The sequence below is a fragment of the Actinia tenebrosa genome, unplaced genomic scaffold (assembly GCF_029948245.1).
Source record: "Actinia tenebrosa isolate PJP-AT-01 unplaced genomic scaffold, QUT_ActTen_1.0 PGA_scaffold1__47_contigs__length_23844297, whole genome shotgun sequence".
Lineage (NCBI taxonomy): Eukaryota > Metazoa > Cnidaria > Anthozoa > Actiniaria > Actiniidae > Actinia > Actinia tenebrosa.
In genome coordinates, this window is record NW_028292578.1 from 12,316,024 (window position 1) to 12,339,011 (window position 22,988).

Below are 22,988 nucleotides of genomic sequence, written 5' to 3' on the forward strand. Positions count from 1 at the left end.
TCGGTTTTCTTTTCTCGCGGCATGATAAATACATTTGTCAAAAGGCTACAAATTTCCGTTTAACCTTTGTCATTTTTGCACTATGCTGTATATTTGGAACGTTTTCCATTTTTTTCTTTATATATTTATAGTCATTTAACTCCTTCCTTCTTTCCTTCCCTCCTTTCGTTTCTTATTCAACTCATTGTTTTACGGTTTTCCTACTCAAATTTATTGTATCAAGCTCCCGCCCCCCCTCCCCCCTCCTTCCGGGCTCATTGTGTTCACGTGATAGCCTCATGCCAGCATGCGGTCGGTCAGAGCCTGGTCTCAGTTGCCATGACTACGAGTCCAAATTCCGCCTTCGGTCGATAAGAACAACACAAACGAACCAACATGGCGGAGAAGCAGAGAATTTCCATCCTTGGTCTCCTAAAAGAAGTGGATTTTCACATGGTTAAAGGCGCAGCACAGGTACCGAAATTGGATAAAAACCTCTCTTATCGTTTCTCTTTTATTTTACTCCTCGTAATCTTTTTTTTTTTGGCTTAAAAACTATTTTTGCTTACGTTACAGCAACTACACCAGAAAGAACCCAATGTCTTTTTTGAGCCAAAAGCCGTGGGTTTTTTAGAATGCGACTGGATTTCCTTCATTCAGGCCAAGAAAAAGGTATCTCTTACTCGTTTTACAATCCTTAGCTATGCTATAAATCATTACAGTCTTAAAATTATTATTCTAGCAAAGAAAAAATAAATAAAAGGGTGACATTCGTTGGAATAAAAACAATTCTACCAGGGCTATATAGAATTCCATACAGAAAAAAATATTAACCTTACATGAACTTAGGATCCAGGGTGTCATATTCTTTAATTTCTTGCCTTTTCAACTTGTTATAATTTTTACTTCACGAAGTTTTGAAATTCCATATAAAAAAAAAATTAGTCAAGAATTATTTATTTGGCTTTACTTTGAATTTAAATTAAGCTAAAAAGATTGTGGTTTTATGTAGAAACAAAAACAACAACATATCATTGATATCTATAAACATGGACAAATAAAATAACTAAGTTGTTAACTGTATTCTATTTAAATATTGGATGCTTATTTCCAGACGTCTATAACTGATATTTAATAATTTGAATAATGATTTTCTTATGGTTCTAATTCTTACATACAATAGAATCAATGAAATATAAAAGTGCCTATCATGTTTAATTTCTTTGTTCATGATAACTCTAGACACAGCATGGTATCCAATTTTTGGCTCACAACCGTAAATTAGATAATTGTAAATATCATATAGGGGTTGTTTTAAGGGTTGGAAACATGGGATAAGATTTTTATTGGTTTTATAGGGTTCTAGATAGGTGTCCCCAATTAGTTTATTTAAATAAGCTAGAACGACATGACACAGTAATAAAGTTTATTATTATTATTATTATTATACATTACACGTACTATAATCAGATTTAATAATTTTGATTCTAAAAGGTAAACCCCTAGAACTTTTGATGTCATCTTGACATATATTTAGGGGTTCACTGGTAAGGATAAAGGATCATGACATTTATCTCTCTTGCAAAACAAACTGATAAGATACTTATTGTGCTTGCATCAAGCTGACCACAAAATGTGTGTCAATATAAATATTCCTGGATTTGCTCAAGTGACCACAAAACCACACAGCTTCAAGTGAAGCTTTGGATTTAATGTTTTCATATATTTCTTGTATTAGTTCAACCTGGACTTCAAGTCATTGTTTGGTGGTCACTCAAGTAAAAATTCTGGAATGTTTATTTTGGGAGTGTAAATCAATACGAGTGGATTCTTTATGTAAATAAAAGGTACCCCACTGTGATGATATAGAATTCATAACATCCTTTGAATTGATCATGCTTGTCCAACCACACAGCACATTTAGCACCTAACATCATCACAGCACTATGAGTTTTTCCATATACAGTTGACTCTCTTTGAACAACCACTCTCGTAAGTGACCATCTCCTGTAAGCGATCACCTTTTGAAATTCACGTTTTGTTCCCCATATAAACTCTGTAAAAAAACTCTCTCATAAGCGACCACTCTCGTAAGCGACCGCGACCACCTTTGGGGTTAAAATTTTGGAATTTTTTCATTGTTTTTCCTCTCCCGTAAGCGACCACCCAAGAGCCAGTAATGGTGACAGATCCTTTAACAATAAAAAATTTAAGAACATAGAGTTTAATCATTAATTTAAACAGTTAAATCGTTAGTTTTAACATGTGTAGTTATAAATGGTTTAGGCTTCCTGTGTTGGGATTCCCATTGTTTGGGCTTCCAGTGTTAACTCTCTAGTAAGCGACCATCTCCCGTAAGTGACCACTTTCTCCTGGCCCCGGGTTGGTCACTTACGGGAGAGTCGACTGTATATGATAGACCACTTGTAGCACATTGAAATGCAGCTTATTTTGGAGGACAACAATAGGTATGCAATTGTCATCTCATTGAATTTGTTTTGTTATATCCTTGAAATGGAGCTGCTTTGACGTCACATGCAAGAGGTCTATAAATAGCTTTAGATTTAAATGCAAGCACTAATATGACAACGAGATTTGTGACTAAAAAACTTTCACTACAAATTGTTGTCATCCTCTGTTTGGCACAACAGCACTATTGCAAAGAAGCTACTACCCCATTCACACCTAAAACGTGTTTAGTTAAACTGTGTTTTCATTAGGAAAAAAATAGAGAAAATCTGGAAACCTACAATATAATGAAACTTTCTAAAATATTGTCAGAGCAAGACAAAGGATAGTTTACATGCGTTATTTCACCAAATATTGTGCAGCGTTCATAGATAGTTTTCCAAACCCTGTTAGTTATGTAAACCACTTTTAAACATGTTTAAGCTTTGGTGTGAATGGGGTATACGAGTTTGTAGTAGATTACTTTAAAAAGGAATAATCAAGTAAATCTAAAGCTCCCCAAAATCTCCTTTAATGCATATTTTGTTATAAGGGAAGGCACTTGGAGGGGGAGGGAGAGGGGGAGGGTTAGGGTCATCAGTAAACATGTCAACTTTTGTGTAGGGTCAAACCTTTTATATTTTGATAAAATCTGTTTCTTTGTTGACTTAATAAAAGGGTCATAAATTTTCTTACAGTGTAAAAGGGGGAGGGCTGTGACCATTTTGTAGAATGTTCCAGTCATCCACCCTCCCCTCCCCCCCCCATAAAAATGTACCTTCCCTAATATCTAAATAATTTCTGTTCAAGGAGTTGAAAGGAGAAGTATGGGGATTTGATGATAATGTCATTATATTCATTAATGAAGAGGTTGTTGGTGGTAAAGATGAGTTTTTAAAGTGGGCGAATGACAACTATAACTATCAAGACTTCAGGTGAGCATGACTTGTTACAGTATTGTATTATGAAAGGAGAATGGTTCGTAACAAGGGGTGGGGATGGTCTGAGGAGGGTATATTTTGTAGTTTCAGTAAAATGTCCATACTTTCACAACAGAGAGGGATCGTAATTTCCAAGGGGTGGGGAGGGTCTGAGAAGCGTACATTGTGTAGTTCTAGAAAATATCCATACCTCCCCAACAGAGGGCAATTGTAATTTCCAAGGGGTGGAAAGGGTCTGAAGAGGGTATATTGTGTAGTTCCATAAAATATCCATACCTCCCCAACAGAGGGGGATTGGAATTTCCAAGGGGCGGAGAGGGTCTGAGGAGGGTATATTGTGTAGTTCCATAAAATATCCATACCTCCCCCACAGAGGGGGATTAGAATTTTCAAAGGGGCAGGGAGGGTCTGAGGAGGATATATTGTGTAGTTCCAGAAAATATTCATAACTCCAGCTCAATTGTCTTTACCATATTTCCTCTATTAAGTCACCAGCTTTTAATAAGACTCCCTTCTAATAAGCCCCCAGTCCAAAAGGACTGTAAAAGAATAAGTCCTCGGGGGGGGGGGGGGGGGGGGGGTGTGATTAATAGAGAAAATACTGTGTATTAAATCATAATAATTAATATAAATATCCATAATTAATATAAACATCTTTAGGCCTCTACCTCTGTGGTATGCTATGGCAAAAGAATCATACAAGAATCACCTAATAGATACTAAGGTAAGCTTCACAGGACATTCTACAAAGAAAAGCAGATATAGGGAACAATGATCTGATTGAAGAGCTTTTAATAGGCCCTTTGCAGCTCAATAAAATCACATGCTGATTAATTCACTGAGAGCAAATGAATGAACATGGTGAAATATAATGTCGAGCTACCAAACTTTCTACAATCTGTTTCGAGAGATCCTAATAAAGCTGCATTTCGTAACACACTGGATACACATCTTTTCATTCAGTTCTTTACAAGTAGCTAAAAAGAATCACCAATTTAAAATAAATTGGTGGTTAAAAAATTTAAAATAAAAAATTTTGCTTACCAGTACATACATGTGATTGTAACTGCAAAGGGCCTATTTCTGACAGTTTTTTGATTAGATACCCAGCCCAAAAGCTGTAAAGCATTATGGTAATGCAAAATTAGAGAATAGACCTCTTGCACTGGTGGTGTAGCAGCGAGAGCTCTCACTTCTCACCAATGCAACTCGAGTTTGAGTCCGCTGAGCTCGGGGTTGTATGTGAGTAGAGTTGATTGTTAGTTCTCTCCTGTGCTTGGAGGGTTTTTCTCCAGGTTCTCCAGTTTTACTCCCTCTTTAAAAATCAACTTCTAAATTCCTTTTGAAATCCAGTGGAAAAAAAGGTAAAGCACCTATATTTAACGTCGGTAGTTCCTTCAGTTGAAATTCAACTGCTATCAATGGAAGCCGACGGTGCGCACTTTACCCCCTCTCGCCATCAGTGCTCTGTTTTAAGAGTATTTAAAGCTGAAGCTACACGGATTAGAGAGAAGTCGAAACAGACGTGGAGATCCTAAGGATTGAACCGTGGACCTCAAGATCTGACGGCCGCGCACTAACCAACTGAACTATGCCTGCTCCTAGAAGAGCCACTCTATGGAATCCACTGTTTATTCCCATTATTTATTTTGTCATTTATTTACTTATTTCTAATCTGGGTGTCAAAACAAGGGGATACCCTTCCTTTTAGCATTTATTTTTTTTTCTTTGATTTTATATTCATTGTCGTTACCCCAGGTAGGGATTTAGTGTAAGGGATTTACAACAAACAGCCAAGATTTCTCATTGTCTTGAACCTGATCGCCATTATGACCTTTTTTTCTAATAATGCTGTTGTTGTTTTAGCATGAATTTGTTTATATGGATATAGCTGTTGGAGACGAGAAAATAGGAAAACTTATAATAGAGGTAAGGAAATATCAAATTTCCATCCATTTTTTCCTTTGCTTTCCCTCTTTTTTATTTTTTCATTTGTTATTTTCTACATGTAATATAGGTAAAATATTAATAAATATCCATCTATCTTTTCATTTTCCCTTCCCTACTTTTTATGTTTTCGTTCCCTATCATTTCTTCATTCATTCATTATTTATTTTTCACAGCTAATGTCTGATAGATTACCCAAAACATGTAAAAATTTCATAAGCTTAATAAAAGGGAACTTGGTTGAAGAAGAAAGACATGATCCTCCATTAAAACTCAGCTACAAGAACAGTATTATTCACCGTATTGTTCCTAATGGCTGGATACAGGGTGGAGGTGAGTATAAGGATGTGTTTTTCCCCTCCCCTCAAGCCCACTCTAACTAATTCAAACTGTATCAAATTGAGCTGATCCTCGCAGCATGTATCAAGCAACTTATGCAGCTGCAAATTGAAAGACCCATTAAATATTCTGAGCCTTGAACAGGATTTGAACCTGTGTCCTGGCGACTCCGGTGCCATGCTCTAACCACTGATAATTCAAACTGGTTATAGCTGTGGTCCAGGGTCATACATAAACTGTATAGCGGCTGGCAGAGGCACCTTGCCATTGCTTTCGGCTCGACCCCATTCAGCTGCCTACTTCTGTGGCGAACAGAAGTTTGCCCTTGGGGATGGGGATACTTTTTAGTTGAGATACCTCTTACGTTCTTTAGAAAACAATCCCTTATCAAGAGAGATGGGATGGGGAAATATTCTTAAACCTTACGTGTGCTGCCAGTCATCTTGGGTCTTAAGGACCTGGGTGATTACGACACTCCCGGAAGATGAATGACATACTAAAGCATTCTTTTACTTTTTCTTGAATCTTGGTAGATATTGAAGGAGGGAGAGGGGTAGGCGGGGAATCAATATATGGGGCTGTATTTGAGGGTAAGTTTGTCTTCACTGTATACAAAAAATTTGAAAATGAATGTATATTTGTAATAATTAGAACTATTTGGTCAGCAAAAATATGAACTTATAAGCACACATGTATTCATGATTCATCATGGCTTTAATCATCTACCTGGTTCAGTAGCACAGTATTCTTACCATAAAATGTTTCGCACTCATGTTATTCAACTCATGCTTGATTGTGTTGATAACATTTTGATACAAATTTTAATTTTTTATTGGTGAGGTATTTTCACCGATTACACACTTGCTAACCAATCTGCATCTCACGACATTACTGGCTAGGTCATGACTAAGGATATTTCTATTCAGATTAGACTTTAAGCAGTGCAGTATCTTTAATTTTTTATTGGTGAGGTATTTTTACTGATTACACACGTGCTAACCAATCTGCATCTCACGACATTTTTTTGGCTAGGTCATGATTGAAGATATTTCTATAATAGAAATATCCTCAATCAGATTAGACTTCAAGTAGTGCAGTATCTTTACAGTTTGCACATTCTTACACAACAATCAGCAACTGCACATGCTTATACAACACTCTGCCTCTAATGCCAGTAAAGGCTAATGCCAGTGATGGCTCGTTTTTGATATTATTTCTGTTGCGCATGCTTAAAGGATACTCTGCATGTCACTTTGCAGCTGGCTCATAATGTATTTGGTGATATCACTGTCACACAACACTTTGCATGTCCTGTCACGGCTGGCCCATGTTCTGTGATAGCTATGTTGCACAACACTCCACATGTCACGTCACAGCTGGCCCATGTTCAGTGATAACTCTGTCACACAACACTCCACATGTCATGTCAGCTGGCTCATGTTCTGTGATAGCTCTGTTACACAACACTACACATGTCATGTCAGCTGGCTCATGTTCGGTGATAGCTCTGTCACACAACACTCCACATGTCATGTCACAGCTGGCTCATGCTCGGTGATATTTCTATTCAGATGAGGATTTTTCAGTAGCACACAACAAGCGTGGTATTTTAGGCATGGCCAATAAGGGTCGACATACGAATGGTTCTCAGTTCTACATAACCTTACAGCCTGCACCTTGGATGGACACTAAATATGTTGCTCTTGGGTGAGTATTAAAGTATATATCAGGGAAATTTTTTTCTTTCAAAATCCCTTATATGTGAATAGTGTAGTAGTATGGTATCAGTATTTTTGAATGTAAAACTTTCTTTTAGGAGATATAAACATTTGAAATATCAATATGCAAATGAGATGACATAAATTCAAGACTAATTTATTATACAAAAATGCTGTTGTGGAAAGTACTGCTTTTTTTCCATTTGCAAATTATCCTCCTAACTGAAATATATAGCTTTGTACAATTTTTGCAGCTTATTACTTGTTGACCATAAGTGTATTGTACTCAGGAAAACATAGGTAACCTTTTATGATTTATAGATTGGGGGGCTATGTAAATTTTGAGCTTGAAAGCAATGTCTCCTTGGTAGCACCCCTATTTAGGAACGTAATATTTATTTGTGCCCCCACCCCCCAAGCCACACAATCCACCCCCCTGGATCTGCCCTTGAACATGTTGTTGTGGGGCAAAACAAAAAGTATTATCTCTTTTGGAAAATCAAATCAGCCAGCTGTTCAACTACCCAATAGCGAACATGACTTTGCCTTAGACTTTAGGTACTGTAATGCTATCAAACAATATTAATAAACCCTTTACCTTGGTTTGTATTTTCAGACAAGTCATTGAGGGCTTACAAGTCTTAGATATCCTGGAAGAACAGGACACTTTCAATGAAAGACCCAAGAAAACATGCCAAATAACTGATTGTGGCATCTTTGATGTCCATGAACTATGGACATAAGATCTTATGGACCACAAGCTGGTCGTCTCTTGGACGATTTTGTATTTTTATATTGACAGGGCTTATTGTCTTGGCTCATGATCTGGGCACATGATCCGGGCACATGATATGGGCACATGGTATGGGGATTGATTTTTGAATCAAATGAATCGAAATCAAGCTGGGGATATAAAGATTTGCAACACACAACACATGACATAAATCACTCGACATATAAGAAGCACTATTTTCAGGTTTCTTTATAAGAAATTAAACATTTTGAAATATTAGTGTTTTTATATAAATGCCCACGACAATTTAGCTAGCTCTGCGTCATACGTTTGTTTGGTTTTGATTGGCTCCTTGATAAACGCTGACTATCTTTCTAGAGATTTCAAAATAAAATGTGTTTTTATGGTGACAAAACTACCCTCCCCTAGGGGGTAGGGTGGGGAGGAAACCAAGAAATTTAAGTGACTTGAAATTTGAAGAAAGGGTATATTCTCAGTGACATCAATATTTGCCCTCACCCCTCTCTCCCTAAGTGTATTGATTACCTTGTAGGGTAGGGTGGGGACAAGTTGCCCAATCATGTACATAGTTTAGAAAAAATCTAGATTACGCTAATTGATATTTTTATCTTATTAATTTTATTGCTTCATTTTGCCAGTAGCTTGTAATTAACTTCAATCTCCAGATAGATATATTTAATATTAAAAGTATTCATGATTTTTAAAATTATTTATGAGTATTTTTACGGACTACTGCGGCGAGCAAGAAGAAGAATGCCGGGTTTCTTGGGATGCCTGTGACCCCTAATAGGAAATCCTTGTGGTAACGTTTTAAAGATAGGTTCACATTGACTATCAGTTCGCCCCGCATGGAATTGTGGGGCTGTTTAGATCTTTTCCTCATACTAGATATGAGACACCAAGCAACCCAAGCTCCCATTAAATGAGAATAAAGAAAATACAAGGTGATGTCCATAGTTCCATGCAAGATCGATAATCTCGTTACCAGTCTTTAAGATAAGGGCAAGTGAAAGACGTTGTGTGGGTTGCCTGTGCGTTCTCATGTAAGACTAAGTTCGATGAAGTCCTTCTTTTATTAGACTGATTACAGAATCTAAGAAAATATTCCAGGATTCTGCTACATCTGTTGTCCATTCTGATCCAAGATATACCATGAATGTTGTCTTGATACATTTACAGATTTCCTCCAACTGTCAAAGAAAACAAGTATTGCATAAGTTCTCTCTCAAATCGGCGTCATGACACCTTTTTCTTGTTTCATCCCCTAAACTTTGCCACCCCTACCCCACCCCCACCCCCTCTAGCTTATACCCAGCTAGTAATATTATTTCCATGCAATAGACCTCCTTACGATGGACGTAATATTCCAGACCATTTCAGACCATGCGTCATTAAATAGGGCTTTTAAGTTGTGACGTATTTCCGGGTCCAGTCACACAAAAGATCCAGAAAATTTTGCACAGCTTATTCCCAGGATTTATTCTCTACCTTTAACAATTAGATATATGAAAAAAAAGTCCTGCTTTGAAGAAAAAAATCAGAAAAATGTCTGTAGAAGTAATCATTTATTTGGACCCGGAAGTCGTTTTTCGTTCGAATTACGTCACACTTAACAGCTCTATCGAGAATACGATTCTTCGTTCGAGTTGTATACATATTCATGTGTCTTCTCATGCGCAAACATTAAACAAAGAAATGATACTCTAGGTAATGACACGTAGATTGAAATGGAAAAATGTTACGCCAAAGCTATGAACCCGTCCACACTAATGCGTTTCGGTTTGGAAACGAAGGGTATACCTTTCGATGCGTTTTGGCTTTGCGTTCACCTAAAATGATCGAAAATCCATACAATTGAAAACACTCTCCAGAGTGGAGACATTTAAAAGCGGAGGCCTATTGTATTAGTGTAGACAGGCGAAAACAAAGGCTTTTCAAACAAACAAGGCATTTTCTCTTGGATACTGAGGTCATTCAGACCGTCACGTCTAGATCTGCTTTTAGTCTTACGCGCAGATGATATTGCTTAATTTCTGGTCATATCTGCGTGTTTGCTCGTTTAATTCAGTGTAAACGTATGAACACGGTATGATAACCGTGTAGACACGAACCATTCGGTGCGTCGTTTTTTCGGTGAGTGAGACAAGGCCTAAACGAGACTACTCCTTTACTCTTACATGTAATGGTTTTGGCTTGATCTGCCTGTATCTATGCCTTCTCCCCAGTTCCAGTAGGTATTCAATCATACTATCAGGATCCTCTAACGAGGTGACCGCATTCTCCACCACCTTCATGACTCTCTTTGTGTGTCCGTGGAGAGACCTCTCTGTCTTTAGAGTTTCTAGTTTGACGTTACGAAATTCGGGAAATACTTGTTGAAGCGATGGAATTGCTTCAAAAAGACTAGTGTAGAAATGAAAAATAAATAAATGATGGTGATGATAATGATGATGATGATAATAATATTGACTGAAAAACAGTACACCGAGAATCTGTGTGAGGTTTCTCCACTGATTCAAGGGTTTTTCTCGTGGTTCTCCGGTTTTCTTCCCTTCAAAAACCTAACACGCTTAATTGCTATGATTTAGCACTGAGTCTGTGAGTTAGAAGCCATGCCCTGACTTAGATCAGCCCAGAGGTCGTTTTAGCGTTCGATCTGTGAGTTAGCCGTGACCTGACATAGATCAGCCCAGGTATTGTTTCAGGGTTCGATCTGTGGAGTTAGACGTGCTCTGGCTCAGATCAGCACAGATATTATTTCAGGAATATCGATGCCGAAAACTTTGAAGTTTATTTATTTATTTTTTTCAAAAGATCTCTCTTCAGATTTTCACCTTTCGATTCGCACGCAAATCTTCGTCTTTTCTTTTTCATGAAAAGGTAAAAAAAATTATAGATAAACCTACGTTCTTGATATTCTCATTTTCTAACCGTTTAAATATTTCGTTCACGATATAAATATAGACCTTAATATCATTTATTTCTCTTAGATTATTGAAGGATATAATGTTTTAAAACAATAGCAAGAATATAATGGGGTCTACATCACTCCCGGCCGAAAACTTCCTTTCTTGTGGCAGTAGTATAAGTTCAATATCGGCGAAAAACGTGACTCGAAACACGTTCTCTCCCTCTGTTTTATTTTCTCTTAATTTGTATTGTTATTCAATAGGACTGAGATAACCCGAATGAAATCTTAAAACTTAGATTAAGAACAAGGACACAACGGAAGAAGATTGACACATAGTCTAGCTTAGTCTAGATCTTCGTCATAAGATAGCCTAAAAAAAGAAAAAAATCCGTGCGGTTCTATGCAGTGTTGGTACTATTTTTGCACTGGTATAAGAATGAATGTGGCGTGCACTTTTCAAACAATATTTGAACTTTTTTAGGACTGTTCAAGGTCATTCAAAGTCATTCAAGGTCAAAACATTTAGTACAAAATTCCGTGAGGTTCCGGCTACGTGCTTGGCAAAAAATCAAAAATATATATTTTTTAAAAATTTAATTATCAATCAGACCTTCTTTTTCTTTTGTTCAAATATCATTTTTTAAAATTAATTGATGTTTTTGATGAAGGTTTTAGGTAATTAAGTCTCTTTCTCACTTCGCAGAGTTTAAACCTCAAGAGCTAGGTTGTCGCATTGTTTTCTTATCGTTGAAACCTTTTCATTTATCTTTCTTTCTATGTAGTTTCTATCAGACAATCAACTTCATGAAATGCAGAGCGTATTGCACTTGTAAATGAACATCACGTTCATTGGACGATAACTGAAGCGATTATACGAAATCTGCTTTCAAAACGAGCACAATATACCAATGATGAAGGAAAAAATGGATTGTAAAATTCAAGCGCATTATTTTCAGGTTTTTTTTTTTTTTTTTTTCATCTTTCTTCAATTTTTTAAAATTTGAGTATAATTTGGGGTTTGTTTGCTATAGCGACGAGCAGAATGTGTGTGCGTCTCTCTTTTTTTCTGTCTTTTTCTTTTAATTTCACATTTTCATATTTATATTTTGTTCATCTCAATATAGAAAACTGCAAGCCAAACAAAAGTGTTCGCATAGGAGAGTAAATATACCATATTTCGCTTTCTTTTGTTTTGCAAGCTCGAAAAAAAGCTAAACCTTAGATTCATCAAATAGAAAAGTAATGGAAGTCTTGTTTAGAGAATTTTTAAAAGCTCTAACTGCACAATTTTAATTAATCTACATTTTTCCAAAAAAGACTAATATTTATTTTTTCCTGTCTAATTTGGAGTAACAGAATTTAAAGAATTAACCTTTAAAAAATAGAAGTTTCTAGGTTGAATATATAATCCTTAGTACTTGATTTCCTTTTTTATAATTGTCCAAAAATATCGCTATAATCATTAAACGTATTAAATTTGGACATTTTAGAGACCCTACTTTGAAGTCCTCATTTTAGCCTCAAGGCTATCTATGAAAATGCAATTTGCTAAATCAGTTTTTTGGCCTCCGGAGTTCATGTTTAATTCCATCATAAAAATAAACACTGCATTTTAGAGTCCCTTCCCGCCACATTTGCTTCTTACCTCAAGAATATCTGGACTCCTAGTTTATTCTTCTTTGGTTCTAAAAGAAGCCAAGTTGATTGAACGATTTTTTTCTGTTTTGGAGAAAGAGCGATGCTTCTGCTGCCATAAACCGACGAACTGCAGGCTATTTTTTTGTTTTCCAACGATGATGAGCAACCCATTGGAACGCTATGGCGTTTTTACTCTTAATGATAATGAGGACTTTAAGCAGTGCGCTTGCAATAGGATTTCTGTTCTGTGAGCTATAAATCAGTGCACGTTTAATACGATTTTTAAATCATTGCTGATTTCCGGTTTTTAACACGTGATTATCTCTGGTTTACATTAATGGGAAATGAATAGAAAGCATTTAGAGTGGTTATAATTAATTGCATTATCATCGTTTCCTCTTGAAAAGAAATTTCGGCTTACGATCTTATGGAAAAAAGGCGGGAAATTTGCTGGCGGACGCGTCTGTTAATTATCTGTTCGACATTTAAATGGCTTTCGCATTTCAAGCATCGTGAAAGGGTTACTTTTTGACGTTTTTAATTGGTTTATGGTTAGAAAATCTAAAATAAGAGCACGTAGGCTGCATGTTGGTCTTCTTGGAGCATTCTGGGAGCTATCGCTAACGTTTTTTAAAAGAGACCACGGAAAAAAGATCATAGTTGTTGGACAGTAGGGTATGTGGCGAAATGATAGCTCAAGAAGAATCAAATCTTTTTGATGAATGATGATAGTTGGAAGCCGCCTAATTGATAGTTTCGTTAATAATATGACTTCCTTTTCTCACTGCAGTAGCCAATAATAACAGTTTGGCGTTGCATCATAGCTACAATGAAGAGTGTATTCATATTTTTCATTATCAAAATCTTTGTAAGATCCTGTGCGGGATATAGGAAAAGACAAGGTCACAGCTCACTATTGTAAACAGATACAGTATTCGCTCTGAAACCTAAAATAACCTAATAGACCTTTCCCAAGGCCTGATGCACATGAACTAGGCAACGAGTCCCGTTTAGGGGACGGAAATAGCCGCTATCTAAGAAATATGTTCCCTAAAACAGCCCCACAATGAACTACAATGCTTGACCCAGTTTTTCATCAATATTTGTTTGCCTGTCTGTATGTATCCATGTTGAACCACTGGTTTGTCGGTTTTTCGATCGGTCACAGTGTCTTTCTGTCTGACTGTCTGTCTGTCTGACTGACTGACTGACTGACTGACTGACTGTATGTCTGTTGTCTGTCTGTCTGTTTGTCTGTCTGTTTGTTTGTCTGTCTGTCTGTCATTTTTTCCATGACAACCAATCGTATAATTGATGGAAATATCTTCGAGTTAAAATAAAGTATCATTCATTCATTCTGTCTGTCTGTCTGTCTGTCTGTCTGTCTGATGCCTGTGTGGCTGTCCGTCTTCCTGGCTCCTAGATCTCTCTTAGCTTGTCTTTCTTATATCTAGTAATCTTTCATTAAAAAATTATTATCTCCAGACGACAAAGAAGTAGTTCTAGAAGGACTGTCAGTTCTGTCAGTTGCTTTGCTTCCTGGAATAAAAACATGGGGAAAAATGGTATCATCTTAAAAAAGACGAGTCTAGATCGGTATTCTAAGCAGTACGTGTTGGTAGGGATTATGATAGTAATGCGGTACAACTTCGATATGAGCATGCACACATTAATCCTTTATTGTTCTTCTATTGTTATTGCGTCGTTTTCAAAAGACTTTTACAAACTAAATAAACTGAACAGAAAAGTTTAGAAGGAAAAAAGAAAGCACTTTATAATATATTGAAACGATAGAAGACACGGCTGAGATGTGTCATAATCGACAGAACAAGAAACAGCTCGATCACTGTTCATCTTGTGTACAACGTCGCAGCTCAGGTCAAACGTCGAACTCGCATGACCTGAACTTTATAACATCAAAGAAGACCGCCTTGTTATCCATTGTTTAATTTAAGAGAATAAGATTCCCGCCAAGGGCATTTAATATTTTTCTCTTATTCTCTCTATTTCATTATACACACCGAACGCATAATTTATTACTATTGTTTGATTTGGTTCGGCTGAACCTAAGAAGATCTAACCCAAATCATAGTTTATGGAGCGGAAACCAGTATTTTCAGTCATACCCGCTTTGGTTCATTGTGCACGGTCAGTATAACGTGGATTCTGTGGAGTTTTCAAACCATTGCGCTCCATTAACTATGCCCAAATGGATGAATACAATAGAGTGAAGTAACTAAACCCGTGAAATATATATCATAAGCTAATACACATTGGTAGACCCTAATTCTATTGATTCCATTCCATTTTCTTTTGTGTCTATATATTTGACTATTACACATTGACTCACATCTTCTATTTCAAGGAATAAATGATTTCACTCTAGAACGAGATAAAAACAATATACACTTATTTCAATAAAGTTAGTCACCAGGAAAGCTACAAAGCTGAGACCGACAAGGATTATGGGTAGATACATTTTACATGTTTTAACCGCTTGATAACTGTCGATGGACTTGAAATCTTCTACCAGTTACAAGTTCACCTATGAGCATCCTCAACTGCTGCAGTTTGTGTCAAAAGAGTTGTCAAAAGCTTTACTTGTTGGATATAAAGTATTTCCCATGATTCTCAGCGATCACGGCTTTCTAGGTTTTTGTTGACTAACTTTATTGAAATAAGTATACACGACTGTGTATACGAAACAATGGAACGAGTCGACAATGAAAACTATTCGTTTGGTTTGCACAATCTCGACAGCTCTACTCAGCGGGTGCGGTATTACTGCATCTTGTCCCAACAACAACAACAACGTTTTATTGTACCTAGAATTACATTCGTATTTACAAACAAAATTACATAACTATAAGTACAGGCCCTAACTAATAACTATAAAGTTAAGAATGCGCTAGGACCCCTAGTCATTAAGATTATGGCAGATGATCCGTGTAGGGGTCAATTATTCCCAGGAGAATAACTTAACAAAATGGATACGGCAGCCAGGTCGATATAAAACAAGAGCCCAGGGAAGCGAAAATCGTGCTTGATTACAAAGTACCTGTAATATCTGTGTTGGTGGGCGTTTTCCTCTGGGAATCGAAAATCTGCTATGATTGGCTGCTGTAAATTCTCAGTAGACGAGATGTACCGCGCAAAACACAGGCATAAACCTTCAAATAGCTTGTTTCCCATCACTCGTAAATTGCCTGCCACCAAGCAACACCTCTTTTTGTTGCAGTAGGAACAAATATCAAAACTTGTGGACGAACACAGGATCTAAGGTATGGAAAGCTTTATACTTTATTCTTCGATCTTAGCTATTTTCAATCCTAGCTTAATGATTATAATTACGTCCGAATATCATCAGAAAAACTATTGACTATGATTCAACACACCAAGGCAGTTTCAAAATCCCTTTGCCACGTCAGTTCAGAAATACATACTCTTCTGAGTTTCTGAATAACCATGTAAGAGATTCTGGCATCCATGATTGATTATCAAGCATTTATTATTGACCACTATTGATAACCAGCACGTTAATAACTATATTATTACCGCTTCACTATGAGTTCATCTTGCAAAGTCAGTTCGATCTTGCTGGTGTGCCCCATGATCTCAATTTGGACCAGTGACTCGCGCCTTATGCTTTTTTCGTAATTAAATTTGCTATCATTTGGGCAAGTTCAAGTCACCAGAGCTTGTTTGTCGTCCATCTACACGCAAGCTATATTTTTCGAATTCCAACTGATCAATAAGCCGTGTACGTCACGACTATAATTTGGCGCCAAAAGCTAACAACGCCCAGCAATGCAATCACTTCCAACTTGCTGGATCAGTGAAGATATTGTATTAGAGATATTGAATTAAAGTGGGCGGCAAACCTTATAGCCACGAGGCACCGGGTTCTGTAATTATGGAGTACTACTCCTATGTTTTTTGTTTTTGTTTTTGTTTTTTTTGGGCGAAGTAAATTCCGCGAAAAAAGGGGCAATTTAAAGTGTATTAACGGCCGTTGACCAGATAATAATTTTATCACTCCGAAGTATTTGATTTGTAAGCACGATTCAGAGACGCATGCAAGATTGCTAGGAAACGCTGAACGCAAAAAAACTTAGAAAAAAAAATTTAGAACGACAACTAAAGATTTGTTTTATACAAGTTTAGTATTGTAGATACACGACCACATCAGCTCCGCTGCTAATTTAATTATCGTGTTTAAATAATATACTATTATAAAATCAAATAGGAGAAAAATATAATTTCATTTCATTATAGAAATGATTATCCGTTAAGCTCAGCCACTAATGCGTAGGATTAGTGAAACCCAAGTGGAGTGCCCCAAGGGACGCTATTTGGACCTTATTATTGTCGAAACGTTTTCTCCAGAGTAATCCCTTCATTGACTCTAGGGACACTGTTATCAACGGTTCTCGTCATGAAATAAAATACGAGAAAGATAATTAAACAGTGTGTCCCAAGAGAAGACATTTATCATGTTGAAATTTTAAAAAAAATACTTGTATTACTTTTATATTAACCGTTTATTATTAACAACATTCCAATACAATTAAAACGGCTTTTGGAAGCGCCATTCTACCATTGTAAAATGTTAAGTTTTCGTCTCAACAGCGAATAACCAGTACAATAAAGATGCGGTGCGTGCGTTTTTGCTCATTTGCATCCCTAAGTTCTAAAAGTGTACATTTTTATTGCATTTCTAATGCTCTTGTGCGAAATAGCTCTAGTAATTAGGGATTGACCATTAGATAATTGATGGGGGGTTGCAGGAATTTTGGTTGCATGTATTTATTTTTTTGGCTCAACCCTTGCACGTTATTTTATTGCGTACAGTTAGATTTTTTTCTTCTAGCAGAAGAGGTTGCACGATATTTTTTTTGAGGTTTAAGTGCTTGCTCGATATTTTTTTGTGGATTTACGCAACCCCCTATCAACCAGCTCCCTACGCAACCCCCTATCCCACTCAACAAACTGACGCTCTTATGGACGCTTTAACGTGCATTGAGCTAACAAATGTTTTTATTATTATTTTAGAATCATGAAGACCATCGCTATTCTGGTGATTGCCGTTTTTGGCCTCGCATATGGAAGATTCTTGTTGGATGACGAAGCTCTTATGTTGTCATCCATGGAAGATGACTATCAAGGTAATGACGTCATTTCATCTTTTAAAATTATTTTAGATACTACAAGCATTCTGATTGGTTAATAAATGAAATAATATACGACATCTTGGGAATGTGTACTCTGAAATAGTCCCAAAATGAACTCGTGCCAACTCGACCCAGTTTTTCACTCAACCTTAGAATGGCTAATACGTGGATGTAGTATGTTCAGACATTGCCATTGTGATAATAAAATAAGTGATGTGTTAAGTTAAAGCCTTGAGGAACACTTGACCGAATGCTATAGAGCATCACATAATGATTGTGATGTTAATAGCTAGGGTGCTTATTCGTGTTTAAAGATGAATCACCGAACACTCCTAGATCTGCCCTGAACACAATCAATCTATTGAAGATATTTAGAATGATCATCCAAGAGACTGATTTTCTGTGGCGTTTGCACCAATTTGTCTTTGGATCTTTATATCATTTTATTATTTCCAAATTTTTCACAATTTTTTTCATTGTCTATACATATTACACATTTAATTATTTTAAGCTATGACGTATTTCAGCCCTTAGGCTGCAAGGTGTTATTGAGCAATTACGTATCTATCCATCAAGTCTTCATCTCGTTATTTAAATCTCAGAAAAGCGAAAACTCTTAAGAGTCGAAGTCGATGAATCCGTCAACGATTTCTACGATGCTATGCCCTCTACACGAAACAAATGGGCCATTTTGACTTTCGACGATGACAAAAAGGTTGCGATCGAGACAAGTGGAGAATCGGACGATACGACCACAAAAGAGGAAGACAAAGTAGAGTTCGAAAAAATGAAGAATGCAATTCCTACTGGTGAATCACGCTACATTCTGTATAAATTTAGTTTCTACAGTGAAGTACGCCAAAAACATGTCAATAAAATTGTGTTCATATTCTGGTAAGTAGGCTTAATGGTGGTGGTCCTGGTGATGATGGGGGTGATGATGATGATGGTGGTGTCGATGTTAATAATGATGGTGATGTTGCTGATGTTCGTGTTGATAATGGTGTTGATGGTGGTGTCGATGTTAATGAGGGTGATAGTGATGGTGATGGTGATGGTGGTGATGATGGTAATGATGATGATGGTGATGGTTGTGACGATGATGATGGTTGTGATGGTGATGGTTGTGATGGTGATGATGGTTGTGATGATGATGGTTGTGATGATGATGGTGGTCGTGATGATGATGGTTATGCCTGGAAATGATGATCTTAAAAATGGTTGTGATGATGATGATGATGATGATGGTGATGCTTGTGATGATGATGATGATGATGGTGATGGTGATGGTTGTGATGATGATGGTAATGATGGGGGTGATGATGGTGATGGTAATGATGATGGTGATGGTAATGGTAATGATGAAATAATGGGGGTAATGATGGTGATGGTGCTGGTGATGGAACACTGCATTTTTTATTTTAATGTTAACCAAGAGAAAATGAACTAAGAGGAGGAATTCCCCCTATGAAGCCTTGTAACCATCATGTGCACAGTTTGATGCTATTTTTAAACCATTAGTTTTTCTGCATGCGCATTTTTTGCACGCGCTTTACGCTGTTTGCTTACGTTTTTGGGGTGTTTTTTGTTATTTCAACTCTGCCCTGGATGTGAATGTGCACGTCGAAAGCTTGGCAAATACGACAGGAAATGGAAGTAGTCATTTGTTCAAATTTCTGGCGTATTTTTACATTATTTTCCAAAGCTTTCGACCTACATCGTCATCTTGAGGGCAGATTTGAACATTTGAACATAAGAAAAGCACAAAACGTTAGCAAACAGCGTAGAGCGCGCGCGTAATATGCGTGTGCAGAAAATTAAACGATCAAATAAATGATATCATTGGAAGATATTTTTAGAATAGATTCTAAAAATAGCATCAAAGTGTGCACATGATGGGGCACGGGGATTCCTTCTCTTAGTTCATATTCTCTTGTGTTAACTATTTAGCATAATATAATGATGGTGATGGTTGTGGTGATGGTGATGGTGATGGTGGTGATGATGGAGATGGTAATGATGGGGTTGATGATGGTGATGGTAATAATGGGGGTAATGATGGTGATAGTGCTGGTGATGGAACACTGCATTTTTTATTTAAATGTTAACTGTTTAACATAATATAATTTTGTCTTTTTCTTTTGTTATTTCAAGGGATAATTTTGATTTTACACAGCATAATCGATTCATAAGAGATGTAAAACAAGTGAAGGAAAACATTGACAGCCAGTTGTTCCTAGCTAAATTTTCCAGCGCAAAGTACTTCACTTATGAAAAGATGGCGGGAAGGGTTCAGTGGCTTGTATAGTGCATTTCATTCGCCCAGCTGGAATTCCACATTTTTTTTCTTTTTGTTTCGACCAATGAAAATTGATCTCACCGACGTTTTCTAATTTCATATCACGTGTCATGCCCTTGCATGTGATCATGATTTCCTGTCCCAGTAACGTTCGAATAGCAAAAGTCAAATTTCAAGGGTCTGGAATGTGGTCTGAAATTGGGTAGTATCAAGAGAAAATGAACCAAGAGAAGGAATTCCCGTGTCCCATCATGTGTACACTTTGATGCTATTTTTAACTCGTTACCATACCCGCGCGATAATCATGCTTCCCTTTAATGCCTCATTTTTGAACACGAAAAGCGCCATATTTCGTTTCGTCCACGACAAAAACACAGGCTTTTGTTTACTGCAAGACTGGAAGCCGCCTACCCTCAAGAAATCAACCAATCAGGTTCTTCGCTCAGAATATCTCCAAGCTAAAAATAGCGTCAAACTGTGCACATGATGGTTACAAGGCTATATATGTAGGATTCCTTCTCTTAGTAGTACAGTAAATTGAGCACTTCTTTATTACTCAATTCGTTTTTTTTGCAACACTTAATTTTTTTGATATTCTGAACGTGGAAAATTAACTCAGAATGAACTGATAATGTTCTACCGGATAAAAGAAGAAGGTTTTAATTTTCTGACAGTTTTCATCCATGCACCCCAATAAAGCAAAGCAATATGGAGAATGTGAAAGCGTTGAATAGGAAAAAGTCTGTATTTTGTGTATTTTGTATATGTGTGGGATCCCTGTGTGACTATAGTATAACTTCTAATACATTGAAAGTAAAATCGTCGATTAATACTTTATATCATGGTCGTTATACTTAAAAAATCTATCGTTTGTTCACTGAAAATACAATAAAACGGTTTTTTAAACCAAATAATGAAGTTTTTTAAGTGGTATTAAAGCAGTACCAAATTGATCCCGCGAACCTTCAGATTTCCTAAAAAAAATAATAAAGTAGAGAAAGTGCGAGAAGTCGGATAGACTAGATTAAATTGCGTACCTCCTTCTCGTCCCCATTTCCTCTCTGCCATATATTTAAACCCAGGAATCCCAATTACCTTGAAGAGAATGAATATGGAGCAGCCTGGACCTTTACCCTGCGAGCAGTCTCCTTTTGTACTCCTCTCGCCCGTAGCTCGCAGGGTACCTGGACCTTGAGATCCGACACTAAAACTACAGCGGTATTTTTCATTATCAAGTCATTGTCTAATAATCGAATCAAAATCGATAAAAATCGAATTTTTTATTTACAATTTTTTCAAATCCAATCGTTTTTATTACTCAGGTCGTTCGTATCCGAGTACCTCACGAAATTTTGCCGAGATGTGGCCGGAGATTCATCTTGTGTCATGTCACGGAACGATTCACTGCTAGAGAAAAGATCTTGTCAAAATTGCTTCAAATGATCCTAAATATAAGAACGTTGAAAGAATTTGAACTCCATCCTCAGCTTGAATGCATTATTCTGTTGCCGACGATTAGAGCATTTGAATTCAAGAAGCAAAACTTAAAGAGCTTTACAAAAATTAGAAATTCATGGATAGCAAAGCTGGCAGCTTTGTAGCACTGTCTCTTCTCAGGAGCCATGTTTAAGGTACGTAGAGTTATTCGCTCAGAGAGTTTGTAAGATATAATTAAATATATCCAGTACGATTCTATTGCTGTAAAATATAGTTAAAGCATTGTTCTTTGTGCTTTTTAACTTCTAATGCTTTAGATTAAAGCTTGCCAAATGGTCGCTTGTCGCGGAGTTGAATCGGTGAATGAACGATTCATATTGAATATTATATAGAATATTTCGTTATGCGATTTAGTTTATCCTCACTAGATGCTTAGTACTTTCGTTCCTCGTTGACCAACGTATATAAAATATTTGAAGAACTGATTGTTGATTCTCCATCTTGGGATTAGGGTTTATGTACGTCCTGCCGGAGGGAGGGTGGGGGAAGTCCCCCCCCCCCCCCCCCGACCATATCACCTACGTACCATCAGATTTTCATTCGGCTCCAACTGGTAGATAGTCTCCCCCACAGCCGCTTTCAGTGTCGTCACGCAACGCTTTCTCCCCTGACTAGTCAGGGGAGAAAGCGTTGCGTGACGACACTGAAAGCGGCGGTGGGGGAGACTAACTGGTAGACTGATATTTAAAAAAGTTCATTAAAATTGCAACATTAGAACATTTTTTAAATCCAACGCTAAATTTTGACTACAACGCGATCAAAACACCCGCACACAAACGGGCATTGAATCGGTTGCATAAATAAGATGATTATTAGAATATTACACCCTGACTTAGATCAGCGCAGAAGTTGTTTCAGGGTTCTATCTGTGAGTTAGCCATGCCCTGACTTAGATCAGTCCAGAGGTTGTTTCAGGGTTTGATCTGTGAGTTAGCCATGCTCTGAATTTTTTTTTAGCGCAAACACTTACTTCAGAGTCAGTTGCATAATTGATGAAAACTCAACGTTTGAATTTCTGCTGTTTCAAGATCGGGAAGGTTTCTAGAGTGTTGAAATAATCTTCAAGATTAAAACAAACTGTCTGTTCTCAGGACCCACTTCAGTTCTTGTGGTTTTATGGTGGTTTTATTTTCAACTTGAATCGGTTTATTTACAAATCCTGAGTTGCTGAGTATCCGACAACACATCTCATGTACCCTAGACTTTTATCAAGAGAAATATTTTACGTTAGAACGTGAATTTCTTAAGTAGTTTGATCAATCACTTTAGCTCCTCGTAAATACTTGATATTCGTAACAATCGATCACGTTCGTCGTTTTGTTTGAGGAAGAAAGTTTAATTATATT

At 37.0% G+C, this 22,988-nt stretch overlaps 3 protein-coding genes across 3 annotated transcripts; 2 read left to right on the plus strand and 1 right to left on the minus strand.

Annotated features, from left to right (window-relative positions):
• Positions 1-346: 346 nt before the first annotated feature.
• On the plus strand, positions 347-8,835 carry LOC116295246 (putative inactive peptidyl-prolyl cis-trans isomerase-like 6). The gene is made up of 9 exons (XM_031703017.2): positions 347-453; positions 556-651; positions 3,238-3,362; positions 4,029-4,092; positions 5,235-5,297; positions 5,492-5,648; positions 6,188-6,244; positions 7,226-7,361; positions 7,989-8,835. The coding sequence occupies exons 1-9, from the start codon at positions 376-378 to the stop codon at positions 8,113-8,115; spliced, it is 903 nt and encodes a 300-aa protein (XP_031558877.1). The 5' UTR covers positions 347-375; the 3' UTR covers positions 8,116-8,835.
• LOC116295247 (hemoglobin subunit alpha-D/D') lies at positions 8,726-12,941 on the minus strand. The gene is made up of 3 exons (XM_031703018.2): positions 12,683-12,941; positions 10,304-10,529; positions 8,726-9,316 (listed from the first exon to the last, which is right to left on the minus strand). The coding sequence occupies exons 1-3, from the start codon at positions 12,844-12,846 to the stop codon at positions 9,176-9,178; spliced, it is 531 nt and encodes a 176-aa protein (XP_031558878.2). The 5' UTR covers positions 12,847-12,941; the 3' UTR covers positions 8,726-9,175.
• A 2,433-nt stretch (positions 12,942-15,374) lies between these two features.
• Positions 15,375-21,017, plus strand: LOC116295248 (uncharacterized). The gene is made up of 4 exons (XM_089032176.1): positions 15,375-15,956; positions 17,728-17,840; positions 18,449-18,740; positions 20,001-21,017. Exons 2-4 carry the CDS (start codon positions 17,732-17,734, stop codon positions 20,152-20,154), a joined length of 555 nt encoding a protein of 184 aa, XP_088888302.1. The 5' UTR covers positions 15,375-15,956; positions 17,728-17,731; the 3' UTR covers positions 20,155-21,017.
• Positions 21,018-22,988: the final 1,971 nt, after the last annotated feature.